The following is a 21,606-nucleotide window of genomic DNA, read 5'->3' as shown; positions in this document are numbered from 1 at the left end:
CTGTGACCTGGTGTTAAGCAAAATACACAAAACTGAGCTAGATCAGCCCTTGAGCTGACTTAGCAGGGCAGTTCTTGATTATCAGAAGGTGTTGGCCATTGTTTGGCCCGCCATATAAAATAAATCCAATTCCCTGGGTTCCTTGAAGACATTTCCTGAGAGCTGAAAGTTTGTTATTGGAGTGAAATTCCCTGATAGGGACCTTGTGCAGTGTGGAAACAAATTAGCATTACCACAAGGATGTTTTACTGCAAAACTGTCTTAAACTAGTTACAAGATAAAATGTCGACAAATACAAAGTAACGCATTGCTCTAAACAAACTAGCAATGCGTTCCTGTCTTCTTTAAGTCCTTAACATAGGCCAAGAACTATGTAAACATTACATTTATTCACATTTATATCTTTAAGACAGAATCCCTTTGCATTTGTAAAGAAGCTCTAACAAGTGGGATAAAAGCTTCATTCTCAACAGGCCCTTTCTGGTTTAATTGATGAGCAACGGCACATTTGACTTTCTTCTGTTTTCACAGGGCTCAGGTGCCACCTATGCCCTCCTCCCCTTTTGTTCTGCTGCAACTTCCTCAGGACCAGTGATGGAAAATGAGCTCCAGCCGGTTGAAGAGGAGGGGCTGTTGTACAGTGAGATTCTCTTTCCACCAAACAACAGAAGAAGAAATTGAAGACAATTGTAGAGGTTTCTGGTCAAGTTGGGTCCTACATTGCTAGCCAATTGGTGGATTGCACTGAGGGATGTCTGACAGGCATCTTGATTGTCATATCAAATGCCAATGTTTTGTGTAAACTGTGTCTGGAACTATGCAAGACTTGCTAAATCCTCAGGAATATCACACCTTGGCCTGCCTGAGCCACAGTAACCCCACCTTAGGTGTGATATAGTAATTTCTGACTGTTTGAAGAGTGGATGTCCTCCTTCACACCAAAATTTTTGTTGTTGTTTAGTCGTGTAGTCATGTCCGACTCTTTGTGACCCCATGAACCAGAGTACCCCAGGCACTCCTGTCTTCCACTGCCTCCCGCAGTTTGGTCAAACTCTTAAAAGAGATGTTTCTTCCTGGTTCGGGGTCTCTCTTGCCTTGCAAGGAGGGGAAGGAACTCTGTTGCAACCAAAAAATAAAGATCTACTGTACCTTGCTTTCACTGCCTCCTGCCTCCATCCATTCATCTCTGACCGATCAGGGACTTAGGGGACTCAGTCCCTTGGGGGAGTTGGGCAGCAAAATCCAACCACCCCTATTTTTTCTATGTCTCTGTTAACAAGGCCTAGTACAAGACACCCCCCCACACACACACCCCACACAATGTCTCGGCATGATGCAAGGTGAAAAGTTGGTTTTCAATTTTTCAAGTCAGCTGCATGCAGTTTCTTCCTTACTTCCAGGCCCACGCTGCTGTCAGTTCTGAAGAAGCTTTTGTGGGTGAGGGAGGTGAAGCCACAAGAGGCTTGGATGTGGTTAGCTGCTGTTGACAGTGTTAAACAACATCTAGGCTGTCTCCAAGGCCCCCGAGCTGACTTGTGCGCAGGGGCCGGTAGTGCCGTGTGGGTGTGTACCTGCCCATACATTTCCTGGCTTGGTCTTTTGGGTTGGGAAATAATAGAATCGGGTATGTCTAATTTGCAACCTGTTTTTGGGCAGAAGACAGCGATGAGCTGAGGAACCAGCTTTCAAGAAACACTGAGCGAGCATGGCATCTGTGACATTGGTGACAGGTTTGAGACCTCCCTTCTCTCTCTCAGATGGAAAACTCCCCACCTGTTGATATCTCCCCTCCCCAGTTCCTCATGTCTTTTCTCTTCTCTTCTTTCCTGCCAGTCTCTCTCCTGACCCACCTCTGGGGATCGGCCTGTGCAGGTAATGTTGACTTCTGGTTCCTGCTATGACAATTTCAGCCCGTCTTGGATAGGTGGTGCAGTTAGGAATCACGCTTTAAACGATTGGAGACAACTCTTGCTCATTTAGCAGCTCTGAAACAGGTAGAAATCAACAGGTGGAGCTTTCCAGAGCATGTTGATTAGCCTATCTTCCCCTTTTGGATTTCTGCCTGTTCATCAGTTGCTAAAAGCAGAGAAAGGAACTTTGCAGGAATAAGGTGAGACTCTCGATAGCGGCAGCAAATTCAAGGCTGCAAGCCACTGCCTTCAGTGGGTCTTCTCCGCGTGTGACTAAGATTGGAGACAACCCATTAACTCAAATTAACACAGAGCAAACTAAAAGAAGTTGTTGTTGTTGTATAGTTGTTTAGTCATGTCCGACTCTTCGTGACCCTCTGGACCAGAGCACACCAGGCACTCCTGTCTTCCACTTTCTCCCGCAGTTTGGTCAAACTCATGCTGGTAGCTTCGAGAACACTGTCCCACCATCTCGTCCTCTGTCGTCCCCTTCTCCTTGTGCCCTCCATCTTTCCCAACATCAGGGTCTTTTCCAGGGAGTCTTCTCTTCTCATGAGGTGGCCAAAGTCTTGGAGCCTCAGCTTCAGGATCTGTCCTTCCAGTGAGTACTCAGGGCTGATTTCCTTCAGAATGGATACGTTTGATCTTGCAGTCCATGGGACTCTCAGGAGTCTCCTCCAGCATCATAATTCAAAAGAAAGAAGTTACTGGCCTATAATTTATGGTTGTTATTATTATACCATAAATTATTATACCATAAATCAGAACCAGCCCTCTTTATTCTGTATGAAAAAGGTGTCAGAAGGTGGAGTTTCATATTTGCATTTCCCCATTGCTTTTCTGCAAATATAATAGAGATTACAAGTTCTTTGAGACAGCTGAATTGAGATTTAAACATTTGTAAGCTCTAGCTTAATTTGATAAGGTATTCGCCTTGTGTGTAAAGAAAAGGAAAAATAAAATAACGAAACAGATCCTGTACTTAGCAATGTCAACTTGGAAAATGGTGGAATGAGTTTAAATAGGATGAAATGAATTATGGGGCAGATGGGGGATGTTATCTCTGATTTTTCCCATTCCAATGGCTGATTAAAAAGGTTGTTTCTATTGCTGTATAATTAAGGCAAATAATGCACTAATTGCATCCACTCCTACTCTTAAATCCTTGTGTAAGAAGTCTATAAATAGAAGGGGAAGAATAATCCAGAAATTGAATGTGAAATAACTAAATCCAAAATTGCTTGCAAAACGAAAATTTTCAACTTGCCACACCAAAAAGAACATTTTAACCCAGAATCTCGGAGGCGGAAATGAGGGTGTGGGTGGGAATGAAGTAAAACTGAAAAATGGGTTGGGGAGGTGAATGGAAAAGTCTTTTTCACACAAAGAGGCCTTTATTTGAAAGGCTGGTAGTGGAATTTTGTTTTGATGCATAAACTCGATAAAACTGGCCCATTACAGAAATTATATATGGTGGTGGATAAACCCAACTGCCCAAAGTTGGGTTAGTCTTTTTTAACGATTAGAGTAAATAATTAGCATAAACATCTAATTTCATTTCCAAATGTCTCCTAAAGTTGTATGAGAGACGGGCAATCTGCCATTTTCAGTTGTTTTTTTCATTTTACCAATCTCAAATTCCCCATGTTTTCACATCCGGCTTCTGATGTTTTTAAGTCCTCGTCAGCTTTAAAGTGCGAATTTCTCGTGATATACCCATTCTTATACAATTTTGCCTAACATACACATTTCTGCAGATGAATCTTCTCCGATATAATGCATTTTTGTATGCCGTTTTCATAATATTTATACTGGGTGTCATCAGCATACTGGTGACACCGAACCCTCAAACTCTGGACAACCTCTTCCAGCAGTTTCATGTAAATGTTAAATAGCATGGAGGACATGAAGGAAGGAAGGAACAGAGCAGCTGTAAAACAGGGCCTCCAGTCCCACCCCAGCAAGGCAGCCCAGGAGGATACCATGGTTGATGGTATCAAAAGCCCCCAAGAAGTCCGGCAGAACCAACAGGGACACATTCCCCCTGTCTAGTTCTCTCTAGGCATTGTTCAAAGATAGTGTTATAAGGAAAAAAAACCTGCTCCTTTTCCCTTATGGGGTATCCAAGAGCCCGTATAGAGTCCTTACGTGGGTTCCCTATTGGTAGGAGAAAATTACAGAGGCCAACCAGAGTACAGTGGTGCCTCGCAAGACGAAAAGAATCCGTTCCGCGAGTCTCTTCGTCTTGCGGGTTTTTTCGTCTTGCGAAGCAAGCCCATTAGCGGTTTAGCGGATTAGTGCTGCAGTATTAGCGGCTTAGCGGGCTTAGTGGATCAGCTGATAAGCGGCTTAAGGATAAGCTGATAAGCGGCTTAACGATCAGCTGATAAGCGGCTTAAGGATAAGCTGATAAGCGGCTTAACGATCAGCTGATAAGCGGCTTAGCCATCAGCTGATAAGCGGTTTAGCGGCTTGGGAAAAAGGGGGGGGGGGAACCCCGCAGGAACTCGCAAGACATTTTCGTCTTGCGAAGCAAGCACATAGGAAATTCGTTTTGCGAAGCACCTCCAAAACGGAAAACCCTTTCGTCTAGCGGGTTTTCCGTCTTGCGAGGCATTCGTCTTGCGGGGCACCACTGTATATTGCGAAACAAAGCGGCTAGTAAGACTGATCTTTATTAAAACTGTTGCAATAGTGTCCCCACTCTCCACATGCAGAAGGGACCCAGAACAATGGTATGCAAGCCCTTATATAGACTTTTGAAACTGCCCACCCTGTAGCCAGAGACCACTCCCAAAATACCATGCATACATCACAGAAGGAGGCTGTCTACAGCAGAAATCCTGTTTGCCAGGATATCTGTTACTGGTCACTGATTGCATTACCTGGGCAGCCTGGCCATTCTTTTGTGATGTTTAATACTTTAATTCCTGAATCCAGGTCACAGGCTCACCCTATGAGCCTTTTAAGACAGGATTTGTAAGCGGAAAGAGAATTGGAAGGCTTTCCCCATTTGCCTCCCTTACCGCAGAGGAATATCTGAGGTCATTGGGAAAGTCAAAATGGCTTCAGGATTGCTCTCTGATACTATTTCAGACACATGGTTTATATGTGTTTGCCTTGTACATTTGTGAACATTTATTTTATATCTGAGATCTTCGAATTCTTATAACAATAGAAAGAACAGAAACACGGCAGTAAGTCGAGGCTACGTTTTGAGTGATTGCCGAAACCACACACACCACAATAGTGTTGGTCTGGTTTGAAGAGTGTGGCTGGTGTGGCTCCTGAGCGATGGAGTCTCTTAATAGTTCAGCTAGTAAAGTCGGCTTCCTTGTGTTCCCTTTTCTATTTGACTGTAAGCCTCAACCCAGGGACTGACTTATGGGAACATTTTGACTCATGGGTGCAGTGACACCTTTAGGTAGGGATGGAGAAGGCCCCTGCCTGAAATTTTAGAGAGTCGCACCCAGTTCATGAAGACAACACTGATCAAGGTGGACCAATGGCCTAACCAGGGAGAAACTCAATTTTGCTTGGATTTTAACAAGAAGTTTCCTAATTCGGACCCACAGAGAAACAGGGAGGGGCTGGCTTGGCACCATCTTGGTCCTTGCCTGGTCTGCCCTCCCAGCCGGCAGGTGTGTGTGCTTTGTGCTGCAACAGTTTGTTTGACCTTTGGAATACCTGGCTGCAAGTAAAAGCGTTTGTGCTGTTCACACTATGGGTTAACGTTTGATCGCTGGCTGAGTGATTGCAGATTGGGCAGGCTGTGGCCTTATGATACAAAAGTGCCTAACATTAGCAGAAATTGCTTGCCAAAATTGGTATTTTAGTCCAAACGACATACAAAAATTTGTTTTTTGGGGAGAAAATTGCACGAAGATGAATTTTCTATGTTTTTATCTAATTTTATTAAAATTTCTGTTTTACAATTTAAAATACTCATTTTGCACCCTTAAGATATCAACGACTTCACTTCTTCTCTTACCATGGTTCATTTTACATATCACAAATCCCTGCATATTTTACAAAAACTACTGATATGCCATTCAGTCTTCCATTATTGCATCCATCAAAATTTATTTACACGGTTGAATTTATCTTAATGCTGCCAATATTTTCAGGTGTACCCAGTTATTTCCCATATATTCAATAAACATTTTTCAGTCTTCTTTAAGCGTATGCTCTTCTTGTTCTCTTATTCTATATGTTAAGTCTGCAAGTTGTGCATACAGTGGTACCTTGGTTCTCAAACTTAATGCCTTCCAGAAATCTGTTCCAAAACCAAAGTGTTCCAAAATCAAGGTGCGCTTTGCCATAGAAAGTATTGCAAAATGGATTAATCCATTCCAGCCTTTATAAACAACCCCTAAGACAGCAATTTAACATGAATTTCACTATCTAACAAGACCACCGATCCATAAAATGAAAGCAATAAACAATGTACTGCAGTCACACAATCAATCAATCAATCAGTAGCTGAACTGGGTTCCACACAGTCCCAAAAACAAAACAAAAAGAGCCACAAAAACAAAAAAAGGCAAAAGAAATAGCAAAAACAGACAGACCTCAGCGTAACACTCAAAACGGAGCACATTTGGCTTCCGAGAAAAGTTTGCAAACCGGAACACTTACTTCTGGGTTTGCAGTGTTTGGGTTCCAAGTTGTTTGAGTACCAAGGTGTTTGAGAACCAAGGTACCACTGTATTCTGTCAACCTAAGTTGCCATTTTTCTTTGGTTGGGGCCTCGCTCGTTTTCCATTTTGGGGCTAACAAAACACGGGCTCCAGTAGTGGCATACATAAATGCTGATGGGTTTTCATGAAGTTTCTTAAAAACCGCACTGTGGATTCCTGTAGAAATGTAGACAACTAGAATAATGAGAAAGAAAGTAAAACCGAATCTGACAAATCCGTCTATCCTTAGGCCTGACAGTTTCCTTTGTGTATTTCCTGATCCATTCCTCCAACTTTCTCTGTGTTCCTCCCCTTTGTTCTCAGGCTACCCTCCTCCCCCCAGATTCTCTGTGTCCCCCAAACAAGACATCTACAGAACTGGCGAACTGATAAACTTCACGTGCTCCGCTCCTGACCACCGTAACATATCCGGAGTCACCTTTTTCAGTCACCAATGGATACTGTATTTCCAGAAGCCTGCGCCCTCTGGGGGGGCATTCACACATGCCTTGCGCCTGTCTCCCCAAGACAGCGGCGAGTATTCCTGTACCTACAATGTTATACAATCGAGAGAGCAATCGCATGGAAGCAACTCCATCCATATTGCAGTGATGGGTGAGGCCTCCTTTTTCGGGGTACGTCTCTTGGAAGGGGCAAGAGGGAGCCCAGGCAGACTTTGAGCAGAATCCAAAGACACGCTGAGAAGCAGGCTTTTCCATTCAATCTTTTCATATGAGTAACCTTTTCACACCCCTCTTTTCTTCCGTGTTTTGTTTCTGCAACACCATCAGTATATGTAATAATAATGATGATGATGATAATAAACTTTTATTTATATCCCGCCCTTCCTAGCCGAAGTCAGGCTCAGGGCGGCTAACATCAAATATATAATATTGGTATGTCCAAATTAAAACATGTCCCTGCCCCCATGGGTGTGAGAGAAATAACAAAGGGAGAGGAAGGGAAGTTTAAAAATTACTCATGAGTAGGAATTCAGGGAGATGTTTTAGAGCAGCGGATCTCAACCTGTGGGTCCCCAGATGTTGTTGGACTACAACTCCCATCATCCCTGACCACTGGTCATGCTGGCTAGGAATGATGGGAGTTGTAGTCCAACTATATCTGGGGATCCACAGGTTGAGAAACACTCTTTTAGAGGGATGTAAGGACACAACAGTTCTTGACCTGTGAAAGAGGTCCCTTCTCATTTCCTACTCCCGAAGTGTGATGTTCTCAGCCTTCCTACTGTAAGACCTTTCCGTTGCGTCAGCGGAGGGGTGAGGCTTCTCTACATCTTCCTGGAAGCTTTCGTGTCAGTACTTCCATGTTCCCCATCTCCTCCAGTTCAGTCCCCATCATTCCAAGCAATAATGATTCGTACTGGCCCCAAACCCACAAACTCTGTCCCTCAACTTGGGCAAAATACTGGACTGCCCCAGTCCATCTATGTGGACCTTGGCCTCAATCATTTTGATTCAGGAAGACAGGAAGTTCCCTTATACTGAATCATGTGAGAATGTTGTGGGTAGCAGGAAAGGATTTTTTTGATTAAATATTATCCTTCCTAACTCATGCTGGTTAGTTTATTCATATAGCAGAGTACATTCCCCTCTTTACACAGCAGGAAGCGACTTGCAGATTCGTTAGAATCTCTTAAATTCTATTATTCCTGGTAAGACCCCTTGGATTCCCTCCTAAAAGAATAAAAACACAACAGTCTTCTTTTTAAAGCAACGAGAAGTTTACTCACATTCAGTTCACAATTGGGTCCCTGAAGGCAGGATTTAGCTTAAGAGTTACAGATGAGGATTTGAGTTCGTCCCATATGGGAACTCATCCCACATGGTACTGGCTGAGGGAAATTCCCAGCCCTACCTGGAAATGCGAGGGATTGAATCTAGGACAAGCAGATAGATGATCTGCCACTGAGCCACAGCTTTTCCTCATCTTGTGGTCCCTCCTAACCCCCTCTCCTTTGTGGCTGGCTCCTCCAGATCCTCTTCCTCCTCCAGTACTGAAAACGGACCCTCCGTCCAGAGTGGTGAACAAAGGAGACCCCTTGCTCCTCACTTGCTTGGCCAAAGGAGGCGGCGTGGAGAAAAGATTCCATTTCTTCAGGGATGGTGTTGAGATGATCTCCGACAGCGGTGGGTCCCTGCGGTTCTCCAGAGAACATGGGGGTGCCTCCGCAGGTGTGTCTGTCAACATCCTGAAGGCTAAGCTCAACCACACCGGGGAATTTGCCTGCAGGTATGAGGAAAAAACGAGCAGGGGGTGGATCGTCTCTCCGTGGAGTCAGAAGGTGTACCTCACAGGTGAGTGGTTTCCAACTGGTGGCAATAGTTGGGGGTTAGGGTCTGCTTTAGCTTTGGGACCCTCCCCCCTTTGATGTTTGAGTTCAAAGCCCCCCATAGGCTTTGTGGGGTGTAATCCATGAAAGGCAGTCAAGTACAACATTCATTGAAATGCTAGAGAAGACATGCGAGGGGATGTTTGCTCCAGCCAGTCGAAACTTCCTGCTCCTCCTGGCTGGAGCATCCTTCCCTTCACATGTGATAGAAGGTGGGTGTGACCTAACCTGTCCAGGTAACAAAAGGACAAGTCACGCAGCAACCTTTCCCTTTTTTGACTTCCTTCCTCTTTTGACCAGCTTGTAGCTAAGACTGCTCTGCTAGCAGAAGCACTGGGATTATTCCTCCTTATGGGGTAGATTCCACATGTACATATTTGTAACTAAGTCTGCCTTCAGGAATCCAACTGTGAACTGATGTTAAGTAAACTTCTTTTATTGACTTTGAATAAGATTGTGGTGTCTTTATTCTTTTAAGAGGGATTCAAGGGAACTTACCAGGAACGTACAATTCAATCCGAAGACAGAACGAATTGTATAATAGTGAGAGGCTCGCACGAGCCTGCAACCAGCTATCTGCTGTGCATGTAAAAAGGGGGAATGTAACTTGCTAGCATAAGTTAGGAAGGATATTTATAAACAATATATCCTCTCCTGCCACCCTGAACATTCCCACAGCTGATGGGGTCCAAAGGAAAGGAAAGCAAGACGTTTGGCACCAGCTTGGCTGCAGGAGTTGCCAGAAGGAGTACAAGGCCCCGTCCAACCGCCTTAGGGACTTTTTAGGGTTTCCTCTTGAGCCTTTTCTTCTCCCCAAGATATCCCGCAAGGCAGTGGAGGTTGAGGGTCAGAGTCCCCTTCCCAAGCCCCACCTGCCCCTCACTTCTCTCTACAGCATGTGCAGTGGTTCCCATCTGTGGAATGCTCTCCCCAGGTAAGTTCGCCTGGTGCCTTCATTATACACCTTTTGGCACCAGGCAAAAACGTTCCTTTTTAACCAGACCTTTGGTTGATCTGTTTGACATCCCATACCCTTTAAGATGTAGCTCTTTTCTGGGGTGGGTGGGTGTTTATTCTGATTATGTATGTTGTGATCTTTTCTGTGAACCACCCTGAGACCTCTGGGTATAGGGTGGCATATAATTTCAATACTAATAATAATAATAATAATAATATGCAGAAACCGCCTTCTTGACTGTCGGACCCACTATTTGGAGCCTGTCTTCACATGCACTTTAATTTGCAAAACAAATCCTATTTTATATTATAAACAGATGGTGATATTAGCTTGTATGATCACTGTGTTTTTAACTTCAGTGAATTACTGTTATTGTGTCTTCAACAGCAATGGCTACAATGGAGTCCCCCCCCCCCCCGATTATTCATACCAACAGCTGAATCCCCTTCTTTCCTTTCTGCAGTTTGGGCACCAAATTCCTCTTCTCCACCCCTGCTATATGCATGTTTGGCAATTCCACTGGCGATCCTGATGGTCCCTCTTGCTTTTTACTGCACGAGAAGGAATAGAGGTAGGTGATGCTGAGAACTGTGGCCCTCTCTTGTCATTTCCTATTAGGGGATGGTGCTCTTCTCTGCGTCACGAGAGTGGTGGTCATGGAAGCAGTGTTGGTTAAAAGCAAGCATTTATTTTGTCTTCCTTCATATTGGATGTGGTTAGGGTGTGGGAGGGAGCCTTGCCTGTGTCTGTCCTGTGGAACTCCCAGCCTCAAGAGGTTTATTTTCAGGACCAGCCCTGTCTCACCATCTTTCTTCTCTTTTCTCTCTCCATTTCCACTTTGGAAGCGTTGAAATCCGAACAGGAAAACACGGAAGAAGCAAATTCCGAGTACCTTGAAATGTTCAGCGCCACTAGGAAGCCTCAGAGGTAATGGCAACTAATGCTGGTATAACACTGATGTGATGTGTGTCTTCATAATTTCTTATTTATTTAAAGCATTTCTTCCAAAAAGTGTTCCTAGACTGGCCAACCAAAATAACAATGGTCGTGGCACACAAGAAGGGAGGAGCGAAAGAGCCAGCTCAGGCAGCAGTTCAGTTCTTAAAGTTTTGAACATAGTTGGAGGCGAAGAGCACCCACAAACTATGCAAGGAGTTTCCAGAGGGGAGGAAAACTTGAACCCAGAGCCTGGCAACCTGGAAATGCAGGAGAGACTTATCAGTCAAGAGAGGGACAATGTCTTGTTGGCTGGGAGATAAAAGGATGAAAGGCGACTGGAGGAACAAGCAGCGGGGGGTGTCCCAGGCAGAAAAAGGAGCAGAGACCCCACAGGAAGAATCATAGAATTGTAGAATTGGAAGGGACCCAGTGGATCATCTAGTCCAACCCTCCTGCAATGCAGGGAAATGCAGCTGCCCCTTACGGGGATCAAACCTGCAACCTTGGCATCATCAGCACCACGCTCTAGCCAACTGAGCTATCCAGGAAGAAGGACAAGTTTGGGGATGGCAGATAAGGAGTGGGAAATACATTTTAAAAATTAAGAAATTCTCCAGTAGCACCTTGGAGACCAACTAAGTTTGTTCTTGGTATGAGCTTTCGTGTGCATGCACACTTCTTCAGATACACTGAACCAGAAGTCACCAGACCTTTATATATAGTGAGAGGGTGGGAAGGGATATTACTCAGAAGGGTGGTGGGAATGGGGGATTGGCTGATAGTGGTAAACAGTCGAGACCTATCAGCCAATCACCCATTCCCACCACCCTTCTGAGTAATACCCCTCCCTGTCTCACTATATATAAGGGTCTGGTGACTTCTGGTTCAGTGTATCTGAAGAAGTGTGCATGCTCACGAAAGCTCATACCAAGAACAAACTTAGTTGGTCTCCAAGGTGCTACTGGACAATTTTTTAATTTTTATATATATATTTCTACTGCGTCAGACCAACACCGCTACCTACCTGATTCAGGAGGGGGAAATGACTGGCATATTGGAGAGAAGGAAAGATGTCTGTAAGGGATGGGGTGGCTGGGACAGGGACAGAGCCAGTGGACAGGGAAAGTTGGGGGCAGAAGGGGCGAAGGGAGCAGAGCAGGATTCCAGGTTGCCGGAGGCTGGGCTAGATGACCCTTGGGGGTTCCCTTTAATTCTTTGATTCTATGATTCTAATGTCTATTCTGGACACAGGAGGGCAGGCAGCTCCTGCTACATGGTTCTGTCCTCAGACAGATGCTTTGATGGCCGTTTGGACTTCTCACAAGAGGGGGATTCCTTGAGTTACTTGGCCGTTCACCTTTGCCGTGAGCTGTTGTGTGTATTCTCTGTGTAAGAAACTGGGACGGAAACTGTGAAAACATTTACAAATAAAATAAAATAGTTTAGCGAGGTTATTTCCCCCTCCATTCATGGCTGGGATTGGGAGATTCTTTCTGTCTTTCATATTGAAACCATCACAACTTCCTCCATGAAACCTTTGACAATACAATAACTGCCCCCCCCCCCAATTTCTATTTAAGGAAATAGAAACTGAGCTATGGGATTGGCTGCTACAGGATGTGGTTTAGATGCCTTTTGAAAAGAGGTACATTCGTGAAGAATATTCTGCCAAAACATTTTAGTCATGACAGCTTAGTAGATCTTCACTGTGCAGAAGCAGTCTACCTCTGAACTGCTGTGCACTGGAGATAAGCAAAAGAGGAGGGTGGCCTGTTTGTGAGTTGCCCAGGAGTGTCCAGCTGGCTGCTGTCAAAACTGAATGAAGTGAACCCTCAATTTGCTCCCAACAGGCTTGGGGGGCTCATCATTCTTTGAACATGTCCCTCAATTTCCTTCTCCTTTTCAGGACTCAGACGCCTTTTACTGCCTTGCCACCCCCTGCTCTGCCGCAGCCCCCAATATCGCAATTATGGATGGAGAGCAGAGCGAAACCGGCCGAAGACCAGGAGGAAGGTCTCTACAACAACATTCCCCTTCAGGGCAAGAAGAGAGCAGAACGATAGAGAGATTCTGAAGACGAATGAGCCATCGGGGAGATTAAGATATTCAGATGGGGATTTATGACCAGGGAGATGGGGTGGAAGGGGTCAGGGAAGAGGGCAGTGTTTTGCCTTTCCCTGCCTAGTCCAGCATACGGCTTGGCTCAACTTCTGCAGCACTTTCCTCAAGAGCAGGAGTCAGCAAACTTTTTCAGCAGGTGGCCAGTCCACTGTCCCTCAGATCTTGTGGGGGACCGGACTATATTTTGAAGGAAAAAATATGAACGAATTCCTATGCCCCACAAATAACCCAGAAATGCATTTTAAATAAAAGAACACATTCTACTCATGTAAAAACACGCAGATTACTGGACTGTCCACGGGCCGGGTTTAGAAGGCAATTGGGCCTTTTCCATTCTCATTTTAATCTTCTGACATATCCAAGTACAGCCCACCCAATCATCCCCTGACCATTGACCATGCTGGCTTGGACAGATACAGTTTGGTCCAACAACAACTGGAAGGCTACAGGTTCCCCCGCCTTGTTCTAGATAGAGGACAGAGGCCCCTCTTGGTAGTGGCGCCCTCCCTGTGGAATGCCCTCCCTTCAGATGTCAAGGGGGCGGCGCGAACGGCAATGGCGGTCCTCTTCTGAACGGGAGAGGAGGCTCCGCAGGCAACGGGTCGTCCGCTACGGCGAAGCGGAGACCCACTCTGGAAAACCCCAGGCGGCAAGAGCCTGGGGTCTTGAGGCTCGGTGGGCGCCTTGAGCGACCCTCCAAGTGCAGAAGGAACCCCGTAAGGGGCTCCGGAGCGCGGAGGGGGGTTGCGGCGCTGAGAGCTGTTTCACAGCCTGAGGAGCGAAGCCGCGCTGCTACTGTCGGTGAGCGCTGATCCCTTTTCCTGCTAAATTACGGATTCGGACGAAAAAGCAACTAACTTGTGAGTAAAAGACTGAGTCACTTGAATTTGAGACTTTAAAGGGAAAATTTAAATTGGCTTGAACTTGGCTGAAAGCGGAGAGACGTGGAAGCAGGAAGTCCGTCTTCCGCAGCCATTGAACTTGGAAAAAGCAATCAGCTGGAGGAGTGGAGGCTGAAAGAAAGAGATCCTAAGTTTTACAGATCTAAGCATCTATTGAACTTGCATCTTAAAGTAAAGACTCTAAGCTAAAGATTTGGGATTTTTACTTGCACTTGACTTTCCTCCTTTTATTGGATTACAAATTAGAAGGTGAAACCCAGAGTCAGGAGCTGCCTGAGCACTAAGGGAGCTGTCAGCACTGCAGATTTGGATACTGTATATTGGAACTTGAAACAATCTGAGGGTATTGAGACCTTTTAAATTTGAAACATTCTTTTTGGAGATAAATAAGCACTGTCTGCAACAAAGTGACCATTTATAAACTCTGCTAAACATTTGTATTTGAAGGTTCTTGGACATTAAATTAGACTCTGAAAGACAGATTAAGCTCCCTCTAGAGGATTGGATTAAAACAGTGACTTTACATGTACTTTTTACTTTCGATTCCCTTGCTGTTTGCTTGCTCTGGACCTTTCCATTCCCATGGGAATAACTCAGTGTGACCTTGACTGACAGATAACGTTGGAATGAGTGGCACAAGAAAAAGAGGGAGAGCTAAACAAACAACTTTAACAACTCTAACCTCAGCCTCACAGACACGTAGATCATCTGTGCCTACTTTGCCCTCAGAAGTGGAGGGAGAGGGCGAAGCAGAGCAGTTACAATTGGAAGATATGGCCTCAGGAGCATCTGTTTCTGTTCTAGACAAAATTTTTGAAAAATTGGAAGCTTTGGACAAGAAAGTAGATGCGCAATCAGCAAAGATTGACAAAAACACAGAATGTCTAAATAAATTAACCACACAAGTGGTACAGAATGCACAAGCAATTGGACAGTTAACGGAGGCCTCAGCAGAAAATCGGAAATTGACTGAGGACACCAGACAAAAATTAGAAAATTTAGAGCAAGAGGTAAGACCACTCACTAAACAAGTTGGGGAACATCAGATTTATCTCTCTATGATAGAACTGCGAAACCGTGAGAACAACTTAAGGATTAGATCACTACAAGAGGCAGAAGAAGGACATCTAACTGAGTTTTTGACCAAAGAATTCTCCAAGTTCTGGAACTTGGAAAAGAAGGAGAGGCCCAGAGACTGTTTGATAACATTGAGATCAAAGGAGGAAAGGGATAAGATTTTGGGACTACATTTTGTAAAATCACTGGAGGTTTTGGATAGAAGAATTGAAATTTATAAAGATATCCCAAGACTACTGCTTGATCTTAGAGCCGCCTATTCTGAACTTGTTAAACTACTAAGGAGCAACGCAATTCCATTCAGGTGGGAATTTCCCCAAGGAATATCTTTTACCTTTAGAGGGAGAAAGGTTAAAGTAAGAACACTGGAAGAGAGAGACAAATTCCTGTCTACATACGGAGAGGACCTTCAAAAAGGAATTGAACTACCTTCTGGGCCTGAGGCAACGCCAGTACCAACATCAGCATCTGTGGAACCTGAAGATCCTGAGAAGATACCACCCCTTGAAAAATAACCAGATAGTTCAGGATGTCTCTGCAACTGTTGAGCTGGAATATTAATGGTTGTAACATTCCGGAAAAAAGGAAGAAAATATTTCATATATTAAAAAAAGAACAATTGGACATTATTTGTTTACAAGAAACACATGTGACGAGGCTCCACAGAAAAGTGTTAATAAATAAAAGATTGGGCCAGGAATTTGTATCGTCCGACAAAGTTAAGAAGAGAGGTGTGGTGATATATGCAAAAGAGAGCCTGTCACCTAAATTCCTATTTAAAGATGAACATGGAAGAATTTTGGCTATTGAGATACAATATCAAGGAGAGAAACTGCTGATATTAGGAATCTATGCACCTAATGAAGGGAAATCGGAATTCTACAAGAAGTTGCAGGAGACAATGCTGGACTACCTAGACTACAACAACATCATAATGATGGGAGATATGAATGGGGTCGTATCAACTAACATGGACAAGTCACAAAGTCAAAATGTTACAAAAGACGGCAGACTACCTAAAACCTTTTTTGAAATGACTGACAATATGGATTTGATTGACATTTGGAGGACAAAGAACCCACTAGGAAGAGAGGGAACATTCTTTTCTGAAGCCCAACTGACCTGGACAAGAATCGACCAAATATGGATTTCTAGAGGCCTGGCACCTAAGGTCAGAAAAGTGGAAATCTGCCCAAAGACCTGCTCCGACCATAATGCAGTAAAGATGGATATGACACTATTACCAACTGGATCCTTTAGATGGAAGATGAATGACAATTTGTTTAGAGATCAGGAAATTACCAAGAAGGCCCAAAAAGTTCTGAAGGACTATTTTGAGATAAATATGAATAATATGGTGGAAAAAAGAATAATCTGGGACGCAAGCAAAGCTGTAATGAGGGGATTCTTGATACAACAGAATGCAGTAAAGAAAAGAACACAAAATGAGAAAAAAGATAAGATCTTGGATAAAATAAAAGAATTAGAGAAGAAATTAAGAGTGAATCCGAAGTCACAGCCAACTCTGAGAGAAATTAAACTTTATCAAACACAATATTCTAAATTGATAAATCAGGAAATTGAATGGAAGGTTAAATTAATGAAACAAAAAACGTTTGAGTCGGCGAATAAATGTGGAAAACTGCTAGCTTGGCAGCTGAAGAGAAGACAAAGATTAAATACTGTTACAAACTTAGAGGTTGATGGAAAAAACATCCAGAATCCAGTGGACATCAGAAAGTGTTTCCAGAGATACTTCAAAAAATTATACACCCAAGGGCCGCAAGATGATGCTGAGATTAAACAATTTTTGGTAAAAAACGGACTATCTAAATTGTCACAAGAAAATAGGACAATCCTGAATTCTAAAATAACACGACAGGAGATCGAACAAGCCATCCAGAACATGCAACTTGGCAAATCTCCAGGACCAGATGGGCTGACCTCCAAGTACTATAAGACATTAAAAGACTATTTGATACAACCTTTGATGGAGGTCAGCAATGAAATTATGGAGGGGAAGAGGGCACCGGAGTCGTGGAAGGAAGCGTTTATCACATTAATACCAAAGTCGGAAGCTGAAAAGACACAACTTAAGAACTACCGTCCCATCTCTCTTTTAAATGTGGATTACAAAATATTTGCAGACATTTTGGCAAATAGATTTAAAAAAGTTTTAAATGAAGTAATTCATAAGGACCAGGCCGGCTTTCTCCCAGGAAGACATCTGTTTGCTAATACAAGGAACATTATTGACATTTTGGAACTTTTGCAAACAGACATAAATACAAAAGCAGTCTTAATTTTTATAGACGCGGAGAAGGCCTTTGACAATATCTCCTGGAAATTTATGATGGGAAATTTAAAAGAGATGGGAGTGGGACGGGGTTTTGAGAATGGGATCGGGGCGATATATTCAGAACAGAAAGCTAAACTGATAGTTAATAATGTGGTTACAGAAGAGTTTAAAATTGAAAAAGGGACACGACAAGGTTGCCCTATTTCCCCTTTGTTATTTATTTCGGTTCTGGAAGTGCTATTGAACATGATTAGAGAGGATCGGTTGGTGGAAGGAATTCAGGTCGGTCAGAAACAATATAAATTAAAAGCTTTTGCAGATGACCTGGTTTTGACCTTGCAGAAGCCAGAGCCCAGTACGAAAAGAGTATTACAACTGATTAATGACTTTGGTCGGGTGGCTGGATTTAAACTAAATAAACAGAAAACTAAGGTTTTGGGGAAAAATTTGACTGATACAGAGTCAGAACGGTTTCAGAATGAGACGGAACTTAATGTGGTTAAAAAAGTAAAATACCTAGGGGTAAACATAACAGCAAAAAATCTAAGTCTATTTAAGGACAATTATGAAAAATGCTGGACAGAAATTAAGAGAGACTTAGATAGTTGGTCAAAATTGAAACTTTCTTTGTTAGGCCGAATTGCTGCTATCAAGATGAATGTATTGCCAAGGATGTTGTTTTTATTTCAAACACTTCAGGTCTTGGACAAAACGGGGTGCTTTCAGAAGTGGCAGAGAGACATTTCTAAGTTTGTCTGGCAGGGCAAAAAGCCCAGAATTAAGTTTAAGATATTAACTGATGCAAAACAAAGAGGGGGCTTTGCCCTGCCAGACTTAAAGTTGTATTATGAAGCCGCAGCGTTCTGCTGGCTAAAAGACTGGCTACTTCTTGAGGACACTGATGTGCTAGATTTGGAAGGGTTTAACAATGCTTTTGGATGGCATGCATATTTATGGTATGACAAGGTTAAAGCAAATAAGGCCTTTAAGAACCATATTGTCAGAAAATCATTGTTTAATGTCTGGACAAAATATAAAGACTTGCTGGAAAATAAAACACCAAGGTGGCTTTCACCTTTGGAAGCCAAGGCCCGAAAAAGACCCAATATGGAGGCTAAATGGCCAAAATATTGGGAAATACTAGAAAAGGATGGAGACAATTGGAAATTGCAGAGTTTGGAGAAAATGAAAGACAAAGTGCGAGATTGGTTACATTACGCTCAGATTAAAGAAGTTTTTAAAAATGATAAGAAACTAGGGTTCCAGGTGGAGAAATCGAAATTAGAAACAGAATTGTTAGAACCAAAGATTAAGGTACTTTCAAGGATGTATAACTTGCTGTTGAAATGGAATACACAAGATGAAACGGTTAAATCGGCTATGATAAGGTGGGCACAGGACATTGGGCATAATATCATGTTTGAGGACTGGGAGAGGTTGTGGAGCAATGGATTGAAATTTACTGCATGTAACGCTCTGAAAGAAAATGTAATGAAAATGATTTATAGATGGTATATGACCCCAGTCAAACTTGCCAAAATTTACCACCTGTCTGATAATAAGTGTTGGAAATGCAAAGAGTGTGAGGGAACGTTCTTCCACCTCTGGTGGACTTGCCCTAAAGTGAAGGCGTTCTGGGAAATGATTTATAATGAACTGAAAAAGGTATTTAAATATACCTTCACTAAGAAACCAGAGGCTTTCCTTTTGGGTATTGTCGGCCAAGGGGTGGCAAAGAAGGACCAGACATTTTTTATGTATGCAACAACAGCAGCAAGGATACTTCTCGCAAAACATTGGAAAACTCAAGATCTACCCACACTGGAAGAATGGCAGATACAACTGATAGACTACATGGAACTGGCTGAAATGACCGGCAGAATCCGTGACCTGGGAGAAGAGAGGATTGAGGAGGACTGGAAGAAATTTAAGAACTATTTACAAAAGTACTGTAATTTGAGTGAATGCTAAACAAGACGCTAGATCAAAATAACTGAGCACCACTAAATTTAGAAGTTTTTAAGAAAATAAGTAAGATTGTGAAATTTAGCTCCTTTTGAGAATTATAAGATTATGAAATATAAGGGATATAAGAATTTAAATAAGATGATAAATTGCTGACAAAACGTTACAACGATGAAAGTGGGAGCGGGAGATGTGAGGAAGTCTAAAGAAAATGTGAAAATATGTTAAGATCAATGTTATATTGTTTATTATGTTTATTTTTACTGTAAAACTTAATAAATTGCTTTAAAAAAAAAAAAAAAACAGATGTCAAGGAAATAAACACCTATCTGACTTTTGAAGGACATCTGCAGGAAGCCCTGTTTAAGAAAGTTTTAAAGACGATGTTTTTAGATATGCTGTAAACTGCCCAGATGGGCGGGATATAAATAATAAAATTATTATTATTATTATTATTATTATTATTATTATTATTATTAGAAAAGGAATTGCAATAGCTAGATGTGCCATTGGAAGCTTATGTCCTCTGGCCTTGCTCGAGGTTAATCCAATGATACAATCTGAGAGATTGCATGTTCCAACATAGATGCCAAATTGTGAGAGTGCTGCAACATAAACTCCGCAACAGGTGGCAGCAGCGACAAATTTAAAATACGCTCTCAATACTTCAGCCAACCAGCAGGTGAAAGCAAAGAGTCTCTAATAGATCCTTCTGGTGTCTGAAGCATCAACTAGTCAGAAACCCAAGCAGGATGGAGGACTTGTAAACAGGGGCATTTGCAAGGGATTGGTGGAGGAGGCTGAAGAGAGTGAGCTCGTGTCTTTTGGATTAAGGCTGGTTGCTTGTCTGAGATGTTTGGAGCCTTATTTGTGGGTTTGTTTGTGGGTGTGGCTCTGTGCTCTGCTAGAATTTCAATAGGGACAAATGTCAGGTTCTGACTTGGGCAGAAATAACTAGCTGCATCAGTACAGTGGTACCTCGGGTTAAGTACCATACTTAATTCATTCCGGAGGTCCGTTCTTAACCTGAAACTGTTCTTAACCTGAAGCACCACTTTAGCTAGTGGGACCTCCCGCTGCCGCCGCGCCGCCGGAGCACGATTTCTGTTCTCATCCTGAAGCAAAGTTCTTAACCTGGAGCACTATTTCTGGGTTAGTGGAGTCTGTAACCTGAAGCGTATGTAACCTGAAGCGTATGTAACCTGAGGTACCACTGTATAAGCTGGGGGGCATCTGGCTTGCCGGGGGTACATGTGAAAAGGATCTAGGGGTCTTAGTAGACCACAGGCTTAACATGAGTCAACAGGGTCATACGGCAGAAAAAGAAGAAAAACTAATGCTATTCTAGGCTGCATCAACAGAAGTACAGTGTCCATATCAAGGGAGCTCATAGTATCACCCTCTTCTGCCCGGGTCAAACTCCACCTGAAGTATTGTGTCCAGTTCTGGGCACCACAATTTAAGAAGGATATCAAGAAGCTGGAAAGTGGGTAAAGGAGGGCAACCAAGATGATCAAGGGTCTGGAAACCAAGGAGAAATCATTTTGAGGGAATTGGGTATGTTTAGGCTGGAAAAGAGGAGACTGAGAAGAGAGATGATCTTCAAATATCTAAAGTGCTGGGAGATGCAGCAAGCTTGTTTTCTCCTCCTCTGGCAGGTAGGACCCAAAGCAACTGCTTCAAGTTACAAGAAAGGAGATTCTGACTCAACATCAGCAATAACTCTTTGAGGGTAAGAGCTGTTTGACAGTAGAACGGACTCCTTTCACTGGTGGTTTTTAAGTAGAGGTTGGATGGCCGTCTGTCATGGATGCTTTAGTTAAGATTCCTGCATTGCAGGGGGCTGGACTCAGTTCTAGATTTCTTTTCTCTTTTTTTTGGACAAAGTAATAATCATAAATAAATCAGAATAAAAATGTGCACCCCACCACCGAGATCATTCCACTGTAACTATCCAGCCTCCCAGAATTTCAACACTTCTTGCGATGGTTTGACCCCTTTCCGTTTAAACAATACAAATTCCGCAAACACCTTCCATACCTCCTCAAAATCATTTCTCCTGCATATTCCCTGCCTTACCTTAATAGCACATGTTAATTTATCATTCATAGCTATATCCCACACCTCTTTATACCATACTTTATACTGACTTCCCACCGCTCAGACGTTCCCCCCATTTTCCTCCCTCCTTTGCTGCTCTCAGTACAATAACTTTTCCAACTTTGGTTTCAAAATTCACTCATCCTTTCTCACTGCCCATCGCCTGTACAATTACCAATTTATGCTATGGCTTCTGTACATTATTATAACCCATCCTCAAAACAATTAAGAGTAAACCTAAGGAGCGCCGTGATGGAAACCTGAGGAAATCTTAATCTATTTCAGCATTCTAGCTTTTGTATGTTT

General features: G+C 43.1%; 2 protein-coding genes across 20 annotated transcripts in view; both read left to right on the top strand.

The window, feature by feature from the left end:
• LOC308462289 (roundabout homolog 1-like) overlaps nucleotides 1-13,489 on the top strand; it is a 29,002-nt gene extending 15,513 nt beyond the window's left edge. For 2 of the 10 annotated variants that reach the window (XM_080979896.1, XM_080979897.1), the window contains exon 9: nucleotides 532-1,759. In XM_080979896.1, coding sequence (XP_080836022.1) covers nucleotides 532-681 — 150 coding nt within the window. In that variant the 3' untranslated portion in view covers nucleotides 682-1,759. Of the gene's footprint in view, nucleotides 1-531; nucleotides 1,873-5,839; nucleotides 7,205-8,583; nucleotides 8,905-10,360; nucleotides 10,469-10,742; nucleotides 10,825-12,742 lie in introns of those variants that run through there. The other 8 variants (XM_080979898.1, XM_080979899.1, XM_080979895.1 and 5 more) reach the window with 8 other exon arrangements.
• Nucleotides 1-21,606, top strand: part of LOC308462214 (immunoglobulin superfamily member 1-like) — a 119,922-nt gene that overhangs the window by 77,775 nt on the left and 20,541 nt on the right. Inside the window, exon 1 of one of the 10 annotated variants that reach the window (XM_080979700.1) lies at nucleotides 19,743-20,932. The exons of the other annotated variants lie outside the window; for them this stretch is intronic. The gene's annotated coding sequence lies outside the window, so the exon portion shown is untranslated. Of the gene's footprint in view, nucleotides 1-19,742; nucleotides 20,933-21,606 lie in introns of those variants that run through there. 10 annotated transcript variants of the gene reach the window in all.

This window comes from Podarcis pityusensis, assembly GCF_964106645.2.
Source record: "Podarcis pityusensis genome assembly, chromosome: 13".
NCBI lineage: Eukaryota > Metazoa > Chordata > Lepidosauria > Squamata > Lacertidae > Podarcis > Podarcis pityusensis.
Note: the sequence above shows the minus strand (reverse complement) of the source record. Positions and strands in the feature narration are given on the sequence as shown.